The sequence below is a fragment of the Pseudorca crassidens genome, chromosome 6 (assembly GCF_039906515.1).
Source record: "Pseudorca crassidens isolate mPseCra1 chromosome 6, mPseCra1.hap1, whole genome shotgun sequence".
NCBI lineage: Eukaryota > Metazoa > Chordata > Mammalia > Artiodactyla > Delphinidae > Pseudorca > Pseudorca crassidens.
Window position 1 is genome coordinate 50,685,868 of NC_090301.1, and position 19,282 is coordinate 50,705,149.

Sequence of the window (19,282 nt, forward strand, 5' to 3'; positions counted from 1 at the left end):
TCCACTGGTTAAATTGGCAGTTACCTACTGTGTGGAGTTGCTAGGAGAAGGTGAATAAGCATGATTACAGCATCATCGTTGTACATATTTTTCAATAACAACCTGTGGAGCTCGGTGGTCTGTCTTCTGTACGGCTCTTATGTTATTTTCTCATTGTTGTCATTAGTATTTGTTGAATTTATTGTTAGAGCCTGGTATATTTTTAACTCTTGGTTCCAGATCAATTAGGAGACAAAAACCTTGGCATTTAAAACAGCCACTTTTTTCTCAGGGCGGTGCTGCTGATACTGTTTCCTACCATCTGTTTTCTTATTACATCCTGCCCTCCTTCCATTGGTAGAGAGGAATTCAGCTTCTTCTGGTGTGCTAAAGTCATTCACGTTTCTCTTGTGCATAATAGATCTCAGAAACTGTAGGAATTCTGATGTACTTCAGTGCACAGAGCAGTAACAAATGAGCTGCTTTGGGGGAGAGCTGGAGCGCTCAGTCGGTCAGTAGTACAGTAGCAGGCTCACATGTGTCGATTGTTTCTGTGAGGTCAGAGGATGTGTTTATACTGCTGTCTGCTTGAAGGGAGGTGATGCGGTGAGCAGTGGATATGCCTGTCAAAGTCAATAGCAATTCTGGCAGAAGCTGCCGTCAGCTTTGTAAATCTGCAATGTTTTGATAGATAAGAGATGCTACTGTATAACTGTTTTAAGATTTGTAGTGGACTGAGGAATGCTTGTTCTAGCTACTGAAACTGACTAACTGTATTGCCCTAGGAGTATCATCATGGGGTCTACTGCTACAGAAACTGAAGAATTGGAAAACACCACTTTTAAGTATCTCATAGGAGAACAGACTGAAAAAATGTGGCAACGCCTGAAAGGAATGTGAGTAAGCTCTTTGCTTGGTCTGTGTTTCTATCCACCTCTCTGACCAAAAAAATTTTGACTATTAACATGATGAGTTGTTGGTACTTTCTGACTTTGTGGATTAGTGTTTCCTTTAGAAAGATTTTCTTTAAAAAAAAAAAAAACGTGTCAGTCTTAGCTAACAACTTGCTTGAAGGATGTATAGTTCTTTTGCACAGGTATGTTTTATGTAAAGTAAGGTAACTCCCTGAGAATTCACTTCACTATTAGACTACATGGCTTCTTTTAGACATTCTGTATGTGTTACTTAGATATGTGGCTTAGATATGCAGAAAAGTAATTATAAAAGCTGCTTGTCTGGGTACTTGCAGAAATAAAATTTGTCTCAGGTAAAAAGACAGATTACTACTAATATTTATTTGTGATTAGATTTTGAATAAAAAGGACAGGATTAATATGATAATAAATAACTATACTCCATTGTGCTTATTCCTTATGTCTTAATAATATTTTTTTAAGAAAAAAATGTTTATGTGGTAAAATTACTAGCAGCATACCAAACTTGCTTGAGAATTTTGGCTTAAATTAACCAATTCACTTCTAAGAGTACAGAATAGCTCATGGTGTAAACTAGACTTTAGTAAGATGGGTCAAGAAGTGTGCTTATGTCAAGCATGAAATGTTAAGTACCTGAGTCAAACTTTAATTGCAGTACTGTTTACCTTGCTGTTTAAACAGCATCTAGGTTTATTTCTGTGTATGTAACTAGTTCCTGTTTAGTGTTCCAGCACACTATGTTTACATGCTTTATTTTAATTATGTCATAATTTTAAAATCAGATTTAATTTTTTAAAATATGAAATATGAATATTTACAGGCCATTGCAATTGCTTAGTATGTTTGCAGACTTCAAATGAAAATATGTTTGCTTTTCTATAATAATAGCTAAAGGAATCCTATACCATGAGAAACACAGGTTTTCTAGGATTTGTATTTCTAATGTTGTATACACATATTATTGTATAAAATGCAACATTTGAGTAAATTTAGTGTTGCTGTTTATCAAAATCTATGATTTTTTTTAAAAGAAAAATGATATCAAACTTTGTTAGGTAAAAATTCCTTCTACTTTCTTCCGTTTGAATATATTCAATGATGTTTATATAATTAGTGTTCTCTGTATATTTTCTTATACTTGAAGTAATACATGGCATTAAGTGCACTGGTTTAATAGCACACTAATAATGCAAACAACGTTTACCAGAGAATAACTTTTAAAAAGGAAGCCATCTTTACATCATTTGAATGAATTAGAGAAATATGTTTACAAGATTCATTGAAGATTTAGAAATCACAGTTTTTTGTAAAGGTGGTTCTCTAGGGAAACAAATAATCCTATAAAAGCAAATAACAGCTTACAAAATTAATCAGCATAGATGAAAATTAAACATTGGCAGTCATCAGCTGATTTGTATCCTAACCTAATGAGTGGATGAACATCTGTACCGGAAAAATTATATTTCATATTACAACCTATTTTAGATTTTTTCCCTTTAGCAGGACAGGATGGTTCTGGTTTGTTTGTTTTGTTCAGTTTGTCTTTGTTCTCTTTTTCTGCAGTTATTTGAATGTATGAAGATGTATGGTAGTGAGTGTATGCATATGTCTTTAAAAAATTTGAAAAGTGAATTTGTGTTTACCTAACATTTTACAGCAAAGTTATCCAACTTTCACACAATCAGTTGATCTCAAAGATCAACTGTCATATTTTTTCAGGAGAGGGTGATAGAGTCATTTAGCAGTAGAGCTTCATGACAATATTCAACATGGATGTAGGATATAATTATATATGTACCTATATAAATTTTGAATTGTGTCTATATAGCACCACTGAATGACCACATAGAGACACTGAATGACCAAATTACTGATAACTAGGTTTTTTAAAATAATTATTGCTAAACTGATGGAAATGACTGATTGCTTTTGCATTAAAGCAAGAAAGAATTTTCATTTTGGTACTACTATTTTAACTTGTACTTGAAGACATTTCCAGTATTCTAGGTTCAGAATTGTCAAAACAAGAAGCTCTAAATCTAAAATCTGCATGACTAATGACACCCAAATTGTTTAATTATGGTCTTTTGTGTAGTCTAAATTCAAAGAAATGATATGAGGGACTCCCTATTCCATTGCTGAGATTGTCTTGCCTATTTAAAATCTTATATTGATTCAAACAGAATTTTAGCTTATCAAAATGTCTAGTGCTAGAATTCCACTTTTAAGTAATGGCAATTAAAATCATGTTACTCATGAAAGCTATTAAATAATTTTCTTAGTTTGGCAAAAAAGACTCAATGAAGGCCTTTAAATACTTGTTTGGAAAGTGATTTTTTCATCTTTAACTGCAAACTTTACAAATGCATTTATTTATTTCAACAGGATATTGAAATAAGTACATTTTTGAGGTTAAATAAAAATAGAGACAAAGGTTAAAGTAAAATAAGATTTATTCCAGTATACCTTAAAAATGGAAAACATGAACCACTACTGGTAGATATTTACAGAAAATATTTTATAGGCATTTTCATATAACATTATATTTTAGAACACTTTTTTTCAGTCCATAGAAGTAATTTTTATATTTTGTAGCACATGTGAAAATGTTGGTAAACTAATTAAAATATCAGTTCTTCTCTATCATTTTGTTGATTTCTTTCATTGAACTTTTAAATCTCCTTCATATAATATTTAATCAAGACAGCATATTCAGTAATGTGCTAAGAAATCTCTTATTCATTTGTGGGAACAAAGGTAAAACAGTTTTCTCTTCCCATTTCTGATGTAGACTTATATGCTTTGTTCTATTAATTTTCTTTTTATAGTTACGGATCTTTTCTTTAGCTTTCTTCAATCCATCTTCTACCACTAATTTGTCACTCAGTATGACAATTTAGATTCTACACAATGACTCACCATGTCTGATGGTAGAAATGTTAGCAAATGACTATGGCATCATGTCCTTCATAAACTATATTTAAAAAGAATCATATACTTGTCCATAAGTTACCAACCATTTAGGATTTGGAAAACACTTCCGATTTCTTTTGCCATCTTGAAACCTGATGAAATTTCTGGTTCAGAAGTTTCCTGTGACTCTGGGACCTATACTACTTCCTACATCCTGAGAACATTTGTCTAACACTAGTCTTGCAAAGATTGTTTAGTTTATTGATTTCCATGAAGAAAGTTGATTTGAAGATTTTATATTTGTTTTCACTTATACATAGTAGTTTTTTTCAATTTAAAAAGAATCTTTTTTCATGTCATGATACTGGTTTTTGGTCTTTAAGTGTAAAAAGGGCTCTTCCACTGTGGAGTTTTTAAAAAATCAAATATGTTTTAAAACATTGGTACTGCTCTTTCCCGTCAGTGCTACTGTTCTAAGAATTTGATCTAAGAGGTTATAGCATTTCCAGAAAACTGTGATGAAGTTAAAATTCCAGTGAAAACCACAAGGTGTTAGAGTAAAACTAAATCAGAGTGTTATCCTACTCAGTTTTTCAACAAAAAAGAGGAGAGTTTGAACTGCTCAAAACCATAAACTATTGACAAAAAAGTGAGACTCACCACTCCATAGTACTTACTGCCAGTACCTTCAGTTTTTATAGATGTAAGACTATGAGAATTTCGCTGTTAGAACCTAATGTAATATGATAATTGATTTTATATGTAGAGACACATACCTCTTTATCTCTCCTAATCCATACAAATATACAGATTTTAAGATCTGGAATTGTGAATACAACAGTGGAAAGACTTAAACTTCTTTTCTCATTTTTTTCTCTTTGATTGTTGGTATACATGATCTTCAGTAGTAGAAGAATAAAATGTAGAGGAGTAGAAAGTGAAGGAGAAAGCAGAAACCCTATAACTAATTTCAATTAGCTGTTATTTTAGAGGGGAATGTGTTATACGGTTCTCTCTGATGAAGTAGCCCAAAACTTTATCACCAGGAAGATGTAGCAGAAATACATATTTAGAACAAAAATTGGCAAAAGGTAAAATGACAGGCGTTATTAGCACCATATTACAAACTAGAATTATACTTTAGGATGGAGCAACATTATAGATTAGAAGCAAATAAATCTGATCCTTTTACTCTCCTGCTTCAAACCTTTAAAGGTTTCTAGTGCCCTCCCTTCAAAGTTCAGCATCCATATGTATAAAATAGATAACTAATAAGAAACTGCTGTATAAAAAAATAAAATTAAAAAAAAATTAACAAAAGCCAGACAAACAAAAAAACAAAGTTCAGCATCCTTCCCAGGTCTCACCATACCTGTTCAACTTTTGGAGCCTGCTCTCATGCCTCTTCCTCTGTGGCCCCCTCCCACCCAAACCCAGGGTTGCACAGAAGAAATGCTACTTACTTCCCATCTGCCTTTGCTCATTTTTTTCTCTCTTCCAGAGGGAACCACTCCTTTCTCCTCTCTCAGTCAGAGTTGCTCTTGCTTCTCATGAGGCTTTTAGAGATGTGTGGGGATGTTTCTGGTTGTTTCAGTGCCTGAGAGTGTTTCTGTATTCAGTGGACAGCAAGGTCCAGGCATGATAACTGTCCTCCAGAGCTTAGGACATTCTCTTATCAGGAAGAATTGTCCTACTAAAAATTCTAATTGAGAGCCTATTAAATGCTCAAAGATCTCTTCTTAAATTTCACTTGCAAAAGAAATCCTTCCTGACCTTCCATACTAGATTAGTTTCCTATATTTGGCTCATTAAGTAACCTGGGCTTCCCTTTTCATAACAAAATCTACCTTCCCCACAAGCTACTGAGAAAAAGAGCTATGTTCGCTGTGTTTGCTTGTGGGTCTCCAGCCCGTAGCATAATAACTGGCATATTGGACATAATGCAATAAATACTGTTAAATCAATCCATCAATGAATAAAATTCTGAATCTTATAGTGGGTCTAACTACAAAATTAGAAGGTCAGTCAGGCTGTCAATATAGGGCCTAAAGCCAGGTTGGAGGAGTGGCAATAGATTCATAGCTGGAATAGGGATAAAGAAGATGGAAGGAAATAATGTTTGCTTATCGTCTACTTGTTGTCAGAACTTTCCAGATATAACATATCTGTATTCTCATTTACTCTTTTCAATGATTTCAAGAGGTGAGTATCCTAAGTTGGTTAAACATCCAGTGTCTGATGGAACTTGGATTTAAATACAGATCAACCTAGTTCTAAACCTCTTATTCATCTTGCTCCCCAAATAAAAAAAACACAAAAGAGGACATTCTCACAATGGTTACCTAGAAAGATCACCACAAAAGGATCTAGAGTGGTGCTTCTTAAAACTTAGTCCATGAGCCTTATGGTAGGCAGACTAATTGACCCCAAGAGATGTCCATGTCCTAATCCCCAGAACCTGTGAAAATGTTACCTTATATGCCAAAGGGGAATTAAGGAGGCAGATGGAGTTAAGGTTGCTAATCAGCTGACCTTAAAATAATGGAGATTTGTCTACATTATCCAAATGAGCCCATGTAATCACAAGCATTCTTAAAAATGGAAGAAGGAGGCAGAAGGAGGTCACAGTGCCATGATGTGAGAAGGACTCAACTTGTCTTTGCCAACATCAAAGGTGGAGGAAACAGGCTATAAGCCAAGGAATGTGGGAACCTCTAGAAGCTTGAAAAGGAAAGAAAACAGAATCTCTCTCTAGAGCCTCTAAAAAGAATGTATCCCTACCAACACCTTGATTTTAGCTCAGTGAAACTTGCATCAAATTTCTGACCCATGGAACTGAAGATAATACATTTGTGTTGTTTCAAGCTACTCAGTTTGTGGTACATTTGTTGCAGTAGCAATAAGAAACTAATACATTTCTCCTGTAACAGAATAGTAAGAGTATTTAACCAACATGGCCACTCCTATCCTCTCCCAACACACACATACACTCTCACTCACACCCACATACACACACACAGACACAGACATGATGCCTAGAGGTGGGGCCCAGCCTAGGTCACTCTATGGCACACTGGAGTTAGATACTCATTATCCTTAGCCATTAAATAACTCACTGTCCTCCATCTAACCCTGGATTACATGCCCAGAACCCCATTTTTTTTTTACCAAGCTCTGATATTGAAAATATATAGTGGATTCATTTCAAATGTCAAAGAATGTTTATGCTATCTTTCTTGGAAATTGCTGATAAATCTCAGTCTCTGTTCTCATATGGATGTGTATGTGACTCTTCTGATGGATTAATAAGGCAAATCAGTTTAAAAAAATCAGTTTTTTAGTCATAAAACTGATTTGAAGAAAAGCATCTCACAAAACCTATATTGGTATACAGATATAATATTAATATAAATCTCAGTTCTTGCATAACATTATGTTATGCTTTCTAGAATGGACATTGTTGAGATGAAATACCTTAGAGATGAAGAAATTGAACTTGGAAACAGTCAGATATTTTCTAATACCATCTATCATTTAATGAGTGACTGTGGAAAAGTTATTAGCTTTTCTGTGAAATCCAATTATTTCATTCGTTATTCATTCAGTCATACTTACTGATTGTGTAGTATGTCAGGTACTATTGTAGGCACAGGAACTTACATTCTAGAGGAAACAAATGACCAAGAAGTAAATGACAAAAAATAAGTTAAAATGGAGTAAGAAGTGACCTGAAAAAATGTGCTAGGTCATGTGATCAAGAGTCACTTGGAGAAGGTATTTTGGCTAGTCAGGGATGACTTCTCTCAGGAGGAGTTGAGACAGACTCCTGTCCTTCATTAGATCTTGGGATGAGAGAGAGGCTAAGGAATGTCACATAATCTTTGCCCAAGTTCAGAATTAAGTGAAGGACAGATATAGGAGTCCAGTAGATGGAGATAAAATGTCAGCTTTATTGAAAGACTAAATTTATAGTGGAGAGTAAGGTTTTTGGTTTGCAGCTAAATAAGCCAAAACATCTCTGAATTCAACTTACTCACCCAAACTGTAGACTTCCCCAAACAGGGACAAAGTCTGTTCTCCTAAATTTACCTCATAACCTCTGGTAGATGAGATATGCTTTCTACAAGTAGAATATCCCTTCCACGCCCCTTGAAGAGGACAGCTTACATCCCAAAGTCTAATTCCTTCTCCACAATTCACCAACCAAATGTTGCTTCTCCTCCTCTGTGAAAGAATATGAGAAGTGGCAAAGAGAGGCCAGGAAGGCTTTTCCAATGGAAGGTCCGTCCACTTAGAAGGAAGCATTAGGATCTGGGAATCTGGATGTTGCCAGAGTCAAGATAGTGAAAATTAAATAAAATAATGTATTTAAGAAATATAACTCAGTACCTGGCGCATAGTAAGCTCTTAAAACATTGTAATTATTAATATTCCCATAATCTTGTCCATTCTTACATGTATTCCAACTCTGCTGTTTAACAGCTATATGGTAAGTTGATTCATTTTTCAATGTCTTGGCTTCTTAACTGAAAATGGGAATAATATCCTTACCAATCTCATAGGTGTTGGGAATATTAAATGAATTAATGCTTATAAACTGCTAAGAACAGTGTCTAGAATTCAAGTAATACTAGCAATATCATTATTATTACTGATAATACATGCAGAAGCAGAATTCTATTTTTTTTTCAGGTAATTTTCTTAGAATCAGTAGACAGAGCAGGATTGTCAACATGAGAAAAGAAGGCTTTCTTTTAGCTCAGTGGAAGTGGTCTCACCAAAATCCCCAGGTTTCTCTTTACCAGAACAGTTATACTCAAGGATTTACCTTTCCCTGAGGCAAGAGTGTGTTATGTGGGAAGAGAGAGCTGAGGAAGAGAAGTGGGCTGGCCTTGAGAGTTTCACTGATAGAAGAATTGCCTTGATGGATTCAGTGTCTTTTGTTCAGCGTCTTGTAGTGGTCTTAGAATGGATTTTATGTCTCTGTAATCGTGTATGACCTAGGGCTAATCTAATTTCCTGAGTCACTCCGGCTTGAAAATCATTTGTTAGGTTTTTTCTTATCCCTGTCTAGGTCGGGTTCATAAGAGAGTCGATTTCCAAGTAATTGTTGTCATGTGCCATGGTCATTCCTTTTGTCAATTCATTATAGAAAATACCAAATCGCCATTATGTTATTAGATTTTGTCCTTTATTCTAACATATTTCAGTCAGTTAATCAAATGTAAATATTTGAGCAAGTCTGATTCCCATCCGAAAGGACTGTACTGTAAGCCATTTGGATATGAAAGGAACTGTTCATTAGCATCGTTAAACAAATGATAGTGTTAAGGGCTTATGAGAATCCTAGTATTTCACATACCTGATCTGAACAAGTATTGGGCACGAATAACTATTTATTGTTAAGAAAGGACATAAAAATTATAACAGGTTATTAGAGGCATATAAATGAAACATTTTGACTCTTTTGATTCCTCCTTTAGGCTACAATTTCTTGAGGTTGTTTAAAGAGATTATATTCTACTTAATATCTTATAAAATATTTAAAAACAAATTTTTATTAAATAGACCCAGAAAATGCTCAAAGCAAATAATTTCTGGTAGGTAAAATTTTGATATTTGTAGCTGTTCAAGTAAGTTTATAAAGAGTCATGAAAAAGCACCACTGTCTACAGGGCGGCAAAACAGAGGTCAACCTGAATTAAACTCTGCATAATCATGGAGAATCAAAGGATTCTTGGAATTTTCTACATGAATCAGGTCCTTAATAACTTAGAAGAAAATCACAATGGACTTCTTATCAGCAAAGCAACAGTATGATGACTCTGGTCCACTTAAAACTGGACTTTCTAAGACTTGGTTGAAAATAAACAGCATTTGGAGCAAGCTAAGAAAAAACTGAATGACTTGGGCATCAATCATGTTTTTGATTAGCTTAAGCTATTTAAAATCACCTTATAATTGCATAGTAGTAATCACACCTTTTAATTCTTTTATGCCTTATTCTTTCTAAAATATTTTTCTTTTGATGTGTATGGTTCAGCATAATTATCCTGTTTTTCTGATGAGAAAACTGAGCCCCAAAGACATTAAATAACTTGACTAATGTTCCCCTGTTAGTAGGGGGAGAGCCAGATTCCTAGGCCCATAGCTATTCCCTTGAACACTGACTTAGATAATTCTATTTAACACTCGAGACTCACTATAAAACCTGACATTTCAGGAGTTAAAAACTGCTTTCTTATTTTGATTTTCCACAATCCTGCCATCTGTTTGCCTAATTCTGCATACTCAAAGATGAATACTAAGGGGAGTTATCTCTTGGCATATGCTTTAGATGTCAGAAACTCCCTAGTTTTATTTCTTTCCTTTTCTAGGACATGCACTACCATTACCCCTTTAATTAATTTATTTAAACAATGATCCTAGCTAGAATTTGCAAAGGAATTTGACTTTTCCTAAACTCTCTTGCCCCTTTGGAGTTTGGACACTTACAAAATTATTCTAATTTATTTGGCCTTTAGTATGCCAAACAACAGAGAAAAATAATGCTGCACAGTAGAAATGTCTGGATGTCTGTCCCTGAAGATTTTTATTTACCAATGAGAATAAAGACAGGAGTTTTAATGATTAAAACAAGGTGTTTTATTCTTGCTGTGCTTTCTCTTCTTTTCATGTTATAACAGATTTTAAGCATATGATAAGGGTCTTTTTTAAAGTAAAGTGAGCATTTCTCCTTTTGTTTATTTTAGAAAAATCATCTAAATGGAGTTTATTCTACTTTATTGCCAGCAGAGAATATAAACTCCTTAAAGGCGTGCAGTATTTTCCTCATCATTTCTTAGTCTGTATTTGGAAATGGTTACTAGATGGGTTAAGGAGCTCTTATGAACTCTAAGAACTCTCAAAATCTTCAGTACCTCCTACTGGTCCCAGTATGAAAAAGTGTCTTTATATGTGTGACCCTCTTGATATTTCATCCCCTAGCAAATCTCTGCTTTAATATCTCAAGTTTTCCAAGGAGCCCTCTATTTTCCAAAAATTCTTTTATGCTGTTGTTTACTGTTGCAATACGTCCCAATTTGTTCATGACTTCCTGCATCCACTCTTGGATAATCCCTCCCATACTGACTCTGAGCTTGGCTAGAATGTTGGCTAACTTGCTTTGGCCAATGGGATGTTAGCAAATGTGACACAAGCGAAGGCTTGGGAAGGGCTTATGTATTGGGGTTTACTCTCTCCTGCTGCTCTCTGGAACCCCCATACCAATAGTGAAAGAAGCCTGGTTAAGCCTACTGGAGGATGAGAATGTGGAGCAGATATAAACCATTCCAGCTGAGACCCCTCTAGACCAACCAGACCATCAGCCACCAGACATGTGAGTGAGGTCGTCCTGGATTATCCAGCTTCCTCAAAATCATGACAAAATAGTAAATGTTTATTGTTTTCGGCTACTGAGTTGCAAGATGGTTTGTTACACACAAAATAATGCCAACTGATATAAGTTCTTAGCCTCTAAATTTTTCATATAGTCCTTCTCTGGCTTCCACAGTTTTTTGCCATTAACACTCTTCTTCTCTCCCTCATCATCTCCTATCATTTACTTCTTTTACCCAATCAAAAATTAGGAAATATTTCAAAGATTATAAAAATGAAAACTGAGATCCCTATTTTCAGAAAGTCAGTCCAATAAAATTCTCTTCCACATTATTTCCACAAGTAACAATATCAGTGGTACATACCCACTTACAGTATTTCTTGCAAAACATGATCACGCAGTAGCTTGTATATTGAAGTTGTGTTGCTCTTAGGTTTCTTTAAACAAATATAATTTTCCACCAAATAGAAGAGAAACATAGAATAAGGCAGGGAAACTGCATAGTTTCATAAGAGAAGATGGTTCATATCCTGTTACCCTGGCAACAGGCACTGGGAAGGCCACGGCTCCCCACACATCCTGTTGCCCTGACAACAGGTCAGGCAGGGCATGGGAAGGCCCAGTTTCCACTCTTCTAGGCCTTTTCTTTTCAAACACAAAGAAAAAGGAGAAAGGGATTTTGCATCTTGTTCCTCCCCACCTACATATTTCTTCTATTATCTGAATCACTCCAGTATAAGATTATCTTTCCAGATGTAGGAGAGCGTAAGGAAATAGTGACCTCAATTTTTACATTCATAAGCTCTGAAACATTTGCTAATTTTTGATTGGGTCAAAGGAGTAAATGATAGGAAAAAAAGAAGAGGGAGGGAATCAAAGTAGTAGAGAATAAATTGAATATATTGTGGAAACCAGATCAGTAGTATACAAATAATGTAGCAGTAAAGGCTTTAAATTCTATAAAACAGAAGTCTTCAACTTCTGTAAACCAGATTCTATTAAAAAAAATTTTTTTTTGTAAACCAGATTCTTATTGGTGAAGAGAAAAGTGTCAAAAATCTTCTCTCAGAAAACAGGAAAAGGGATTTGTGGAGAAAAGATTTTGAATTTAAATTGAGCGAAAAAGGAACTGTAGGCTGGTGAAGAGGAAGTATCTTTAGGAGACTATAACCAAGTTAAAATTGAATTTCTAGAAGACCAGGTGGGAAAGTTGGAGCCTAATCAGAATATCACTAGAATCCATGAAAAAACACTCAAGACTGTATGAGACTAGATAAGGTGACTCTTCTAGGTACTCTAATTGCACTTCATGTATTATTATTATTATTGTCCATTGAATTTTCTGCCTTCTAGGTTACCTTCTTACTTCCCTAGAGGTAACAAGAGGGGACAGGTAGCATCCATTTGCCATTTGTTTAGTATCGTATCCTCAGTACCTAGAATAGTACACTGCATAAAGTAAGAACTTAAAACTGTCTCACTATAAAACCAGTAACTAGGCAGTGTGTAACAGCTTTACATTTGAGTGGTACAGCTAGTAAAGCTATATAATTCAGCAGCAACATTAATTCAGGTTGGAAGGTCAAGAAGATTTTATGGACCAGTAGAGATTATTGGGGATGTGACTATATGACAGACAAAACAAAAAATAAAAGATAAACCTTGTAATATGGAACTTAGAATCTCAGAGGATGGTTGTGAGGGATAAAATAATGCAGTCAAAGTGCCCAAACCCTGTGCCTGGCACAAAATAAGTATCTGCAATTGTAAATTAGTTTTGTGGCACAACTATGTGTAAGACAGTGTGTTTGTTTTTGCCCATTCCTCTGCCAAATATAGACTGAGATAAAAGTTGACCCTAATAACTGTCTGATGGGTAGAGACAGAGGAGATTCAACATTGAGTGAGCTTCCTACTCCAAAATTCTAATTTCTTAAGTTCTATACCAGTCGTATCCTAGGAAAACTCAAATTTCTGTTTTGTTATGTAGTTGAATAGTTGGGATTATATTGAGAACATCTTTCAGTGATTAGCAAGTATTCTGTGTTCACATGGCCTTGTGGCCCAGAACTCTTGGTGAGTGAAGATCGCTGTGTATCCTGTGAGAGTTAGTTGCCTGCTGAAGCTTCCAAACTGTAATGAGTCAGACAAATGGAGATAAGATGACCAAACTTGTAGGAGATCAGGTTAAATACTTTATATTAGCTTCTGGGCTGCAGGTACTTGTCTGCTACTGAGTTGAAGAAGACTGACTAATCCTTTCTTTGTACAGTTCCTCAAAGAGAAACTTTGCAAGGTAGTCTTGAAATGTCACAATGTGATTGAGCAATTTTAACGGTTTTTGAGGTTTATTTTTACCAGACATTCAAGTCCAAGGTGTGTGACAAGGCTTGAAGTAAAGTCATAATTTTCAAGCTGTCATTTAATATTTGTGTTCTCTGACTTCATCCTTCATGTGAATCATATTTCAATTCAGGATAAATATTTGCAAAAATTGTATAAAAATGTGTATCAAAAGATGCCTCTAAGAGCAAACCTGTCTACCATTAATGGAGTCATGAATTAAGGAGAGATCAGTATACTTCATGACTGAGAATATTCCAAAATGGAATTCACAACCAAACTATTAATATACAGTTTAAAGGATTAAACTATACCTGGCATTAGTCCTCAAATGACTTTATTATATATACTTTCCCTCTGTTTTACGTAAGGCATTATAACAAATTTTTTGATTTGTTACCAAAATTGTTTTAGTTTTCTAAATAAAAAATGATCAAATACAATGCTAAAAATTATTTTGTTTACCATTATTCTGATATTTCTTTGATTTATGTCTATAATTAGCATAACGTCCATGTTCTGTTGTTAGACAAGTTGGTTGATCCACTGATAGCTATAGCACATGGAGAATAAGAAATAACATGGAATCACTTTAGAGCATTTTGGAATTAGAAACACGTTGCCAATCTTAGTTCCCTAGAAAGAGGAAATGTTTAAGTTCAGAAATAAGGAATTAAGAAAATCCTCTCCCTGATAAACTTAAATTGTTTTGCTAAGTGTATGTCTTATGGGTATAAAAGTAAACACTGATTTACACAGTGTGAGTCAAACTACGGTAATCTTACTTAGTCATTGGTTAGAACTATATTAAGAATGGGAGTCATTAAGAAATAAAGTTGTAGCTTAAATTCGTCAGGACTGTACTGACACTTGTAAAAATATTGAGGTGCTTTGGAAAGTAGGACTAGCATTGTTTCATTAACCCAATCCAGCTGACTTGTTAATACAATTTAATTTATTTATTCATTCAATGACTATTCATCATGGGGCACACAGAGAGTTCCAGCATCATTCTAGGCACCAGGGATACAATGATAAACAATACAGTCATGACCTCTATCTTCATGGAATTACAGTTTGATAGTGAGGATGGATGATAGACAAACAAACAAAAACTATGCAATGTAATTTGAATAAAAGCAAATAGAATAAGATGGCAATGTGTCTGGGAGGTTCAGATATGGCTACTTAGAAGAGCGGTCAGGGAAGGGCTTCCATGACAGCGACTCATGAAGAGGGACCTTAATGAAGTGAGGAGTTAACTATGCCAAGACCTGAAATAATGGCATCCCAGACAGAGGGAACCAAGGGCACAGCCCCCAAGGCAGGATGCATGTGGAGTGTTTGAGGAAAAACAACAAGACCAGGAGGCCTGGATCACAGCGGGTGAGGGAAAGAGTGAAAGAATTGTGTGTGGAGAGAAAGGCAGAAGCCAGATCATCTAAGACCCAACAGGTCATGATAAGAAAGTAGGATTTTATTCTGAGCCTGGTAGAGAGCTCTTGGAGCTTTGAAGAAGTGAAGTGGAGTGTTAAGACTTAGGTTTTAAGAGGAATTCTCTGGTCATTTTGTGGAAACTAACACTGAGGAGGGGGAAGGCAGGGAAGAACAAGATTGGAAATAGGAGGATATGTTAAGAGATTATGGCAGTTGTCCAGTTGGAGAATTGGTAGCTTTGGTGACACTGGTACTTATGGAATTGGTAAGAAGTATTTAGATTTAGGACATATTTAAAATTCAAACTGGTAGGACTCATGATGAATTGGATGTGGGAGTGTAAGTTTTGAAAAGAATGAGATATAACGCCTTATTTTGTGCATGTGTGTATGTGTGATCCTGAACAACTGGGTCTATGGTCCTTTGTCTGAAATCCTTGGGCCCAAATGTGACCTGAATTCATAACTTTTCAGATTTTAAAAACGTAGTAAGGTGCCTATTCCAAAAATTACTAAATATTCCCAGTGGGATGTAGGGTACCTCCCAATGAATATTTCTGCAACAAAACATGTAAATATTCACTTAATAAAGACAAAAATGGTCTGTATTCAGTTCAGGTTTTGGTGCCAAATGAGTTCAGGTCAGATCAGATTTTACTGCCAAATGAAAATGTCTGGTTTTTAGAGCCTTAGGATTCTCATAGCTGTGGATAAGGGATTATTAACCTGTTCCATTTCCTGAAATGGGGAAGTTGGTGGTGAAAACAAAAAGCTCTTTTGGATCCATGAATTTTGAGATGCCTATTAGGCACTCAAGTGGCCTTACAAATAAATAAACAGCTGGACAAATGAGAAGTCAAGGCTGAAAATATAAATTTGGGAGTCATCAATATATGGATATATTTAAAGGTGCTAAATGAGATCATCTAGGGAGTTAAAATTGGTATAAATGAGAAGAGAATCAAAGGTTGAGCCCTCAGCCACCCCAATATTTAAAGGTTGGGAGAGAAGACAGTAAAGGAGACTGAGGAGTAGCCATTATGCCATGGCATCTTGGAAGTCAAGGGAAGACTTTTTTAAGAAAGTCAGTGTCAAATGTCAAATGTTGCTGAGAGGTCATGTAACATGAACTGTGCCTTGACTACTGGTTTTTGCATTGTAAAAGTCTTTGGCAATCTTGGCAAAACACTCTCAGTGAAGTGGTAGGACAAAATCCTAACAGGACTGGGTAGAAGAGAAGACGAGGTGGAGAAGTGGGGGCAGCATGCACAGTTAACTCTTTAAAAAATTTTCTATAAAGGCGATCATAGGGGTAGGGTGATAGCTACAGGGGGGGGTTAAGGGTAAAGGAGTTTATGAAATGTAGAAGATATTCTTAGAGGATTATGATGGGAATGATGATAGAAATGATTTTGTAGAGAGTGAGAAATCAATGGAGAGAGAGATCTCCAGCCGCTTGAGTAGGTGAGAGGTAAGGATTGCTTAAGTGCAGAGATTGGATCTAGGAGCAAGCGTGGCTTATCCATGGCAACAGAAGGGAAGGCCATGTTTGGGAACATTTGCAAGTAGGTAGGTGTAAACATGGTGATGGTCCTCTCTGCTTACTTTATTTCCTCAGTGAAATGAAATAAGAGGCTATTTGCAGAGACTGAGAAGGGGAGAGAGGGAGTGGAGATCCGAGGAGAACATATGAAACAATCACCTCAGAAAGCAGCATGACTAAGGTGGAATTGACAGGCAGTGCTGAGCATCCACTTCAATGGTATATTTAAAGTGGGATCAGTCTGCATCCCTGTGTCCTTTTTTTCCCTGCTACATTCAGTTTAGCTGCTTCCATGCAGGGTCAGTGCAGATGCAGAACTGGGTTTACAGAGTTCTTATTTTGTCAGAAAATGTAAATGCAATAGATGAAGAAGGGGGAGCTGGTGTTGAGGGCCTCTTCAAGGTTAAAGGTAAGGGGAGAGATAAGGGCATGGGGAGAATGCTGGCCAGTGAAAAAGTGGATAAGATCAGCAGATTGGATGTAGAGAAAGGGATAATGAATTTCTGGAATGAGATGCTAGGATCAGTGAACTTTTTCTCTTCTCAAAGACACAAAATGATATAATAAACACATATTATGTGTAGACAAGCCTATACAAGAAATACAATTTATGAAATGAATCTATGGTAGGTAATTTTATTTTCCCCCTTTTTACAGAAGTCTGCTGTGAGTTCCTTTACATTTTGTTACTAGGCTTTCTCTTCAAAACAGAAGAGGCTGTTAGGAGTGTGGCCATTCCTGCAAAGAAAACAAAGCTGGCAGATCTAATTTTAGGTTGCTTTTCCTTGACAACAGCCTTTTAAATATTGCTTATACAACAATAAAAATTGGCTCCGCAAATTAATGAGACTGCATTTGGTCAAGGAAGTTCAATTCCCTTTTACACTTGAACTCTTCACAGTGTCATGAGAACACATAATAGGGCTTTCTCTTCAGCTTGCTTCAGTGACTGAAGTTTTACTGTTTATGGTGTTCTTGGTGGTGGATGACAAATTTCAATATATGTGTCAGTAAAACAGGCCAAGCATGCAATGAAGGACTGCTGTGAAATATGGTTTTAACCACAAGGATATGGAGATTGTTTCACTACATAAGTGTTGTTGTTCCTCTTTACATTAATGGTAGCTTAGGTGGCCTAAATAATTCAGACTTTAAGTTCCCCCTTAAGAGCCAAATCATGTTGTGAGTCTGTATATGCTGAGTGAGCAACTGCTTGTCTTTTCCTTTGATGATTTTATTACCAAGAGTGAAGCTTGCTTGGTTTAAATTTTATAATAAAGCCATCACACATTAAATAATGATATTTAATTATGTACTTTGGTAAAAATGCAACTTCCATTCAGTAACTATACATAATATTGTGCTGACCAGGTGTAAAGTGAATTAAAAGTCATTGTTTCTTTTGATTTTTATTTATTTATTTATTTGTTTATTTATTTATGGCCGTGCTGCATGGCTTGTGGGATCTTAGTTCCCCAACCAGAGATCGAACCTGGCCCCAGCATTGAAAGCGCCGAGTCCTAACCACTGGACTGCCGGGGAATTCCCTTTTGATTTTTATTACGATGTCATTATATATAGAATTTGGTGGGTCATGGTATTAAAGATTTATAAGACTTCAATATAAAGGTCACTTGTGGATAGATTTTATGTTCACTTTTCCCAGGAAATTGAATCTTCTGGTTTTGTGAAATAAACTAATTTGGGGATACTCATATGTGAGTATTTGAAAATTATTCTTCTGAAGTGGTTGCTGTATTTTCTATTTGGCATTTCAGGGTTGATCTTATTTGAAGTTTGGTACCATGTTGCTTACCCTAAAGTAATTCTTAAAATTCTTGGATCCCTGGTGGGATGTCCCCATAGGTAATGATGTGCATTTTATGGTTGGAAAATTGACTTTCCTTCTCAGCTCACAGAGATCTTCCCTCCTGATTTTCCTCCTTTTGTGGACTGGCCTGAACATGATCTGAGACTACATAACTCCTGGTTATTCTGCCATCAAAGCTGTACTTGAATGTCTAAAAATGCCAGTCATATGCTTTGACTGGGTCTTCAGAGAAATATAAATTTGGCTTCCTTGGTACTTATCCTGTACGTTGTATAACACTTCTACTTTCAAACATTAATTCTCATTTTTATTAAAGTAATAAAGTAATACCATAAGACAGTGAAAACAGAAGTTTTCTTCCCTACCCCTTGATACTACTCAGGTCTGCTTCCTGAGACATCGACTTTCATCTTTTAATTCTTTCTTCCTATAAATCATCCATGTTTTAAAATAATAATTTTATGTAGTTGTTTCTGGATTTATCTATTTTGAGCATTACCTGCTGACTTCATATAGCAGTGGATGAAAATTTAGCACTCTTAGACCAACTTCTAACCACTCCCCACTTGACTTATTCTCCCATCATTCTCCTACTGTGGTTCTATTACCATTCCAGTGAATCAATATTTGGTGTTCATAGTTTATGATTGAATTGTCTTTACTCCTGAGCCAAGAAATGAGATGTGAATATATTTCCTGTAGACTACAACCCTTTGTTTTTTCTTGGAATTAATAATTATTTCATCTTAGTTGTTAGTTTGTTGGCCTCAATTACTGCATAACTATCACTAATTCTTTCCAATTCATAAAGAGAGGTTATAAGACACTCTTCAATATATTTCCTACATTTCCAAGCACATCATGTGCTTTTTCTGTCCCACTCTTTTTCTTGAAGACATTGTTCTTTGAGCCTTTGTCCCCAGC

General features: G+C 35.6%; 1 protein-coding gene across 30 annotated transcripts in view; it reads left to right on the forward strand.

Annotated features, from left to right (window-relative positions):
• The first annotated feature begins 350 nt into the window (after positions 1–350).
• The window catches only part of PDE1A (phosphodiesterase 1A), a 366,044-nt gene continuing 347,112 nt past the window's right edge, over positions 351–19,282 (forward strand). For 28 of the 30 annotated variants that reach the window (XM_067741312.1, XM_067741313.1, XM_067741284.1 and 25 more), the window contains exon 1: positions 765–875. In XM_067741312.1, coding sequence (XP_067597413.1) covers positions 775–875 — 101 coding nt within the window. In that variant the 5' untranslated portion in view covers positions 765–774. Of the gene's footprint in view, positions 491–557; positions 586–764; positions 876–19,282 lie in introns of those variants that run through there. The other 2 variants (XM_067741316.1, XM_067741315.1) reach the window with 2 other exon arrangements.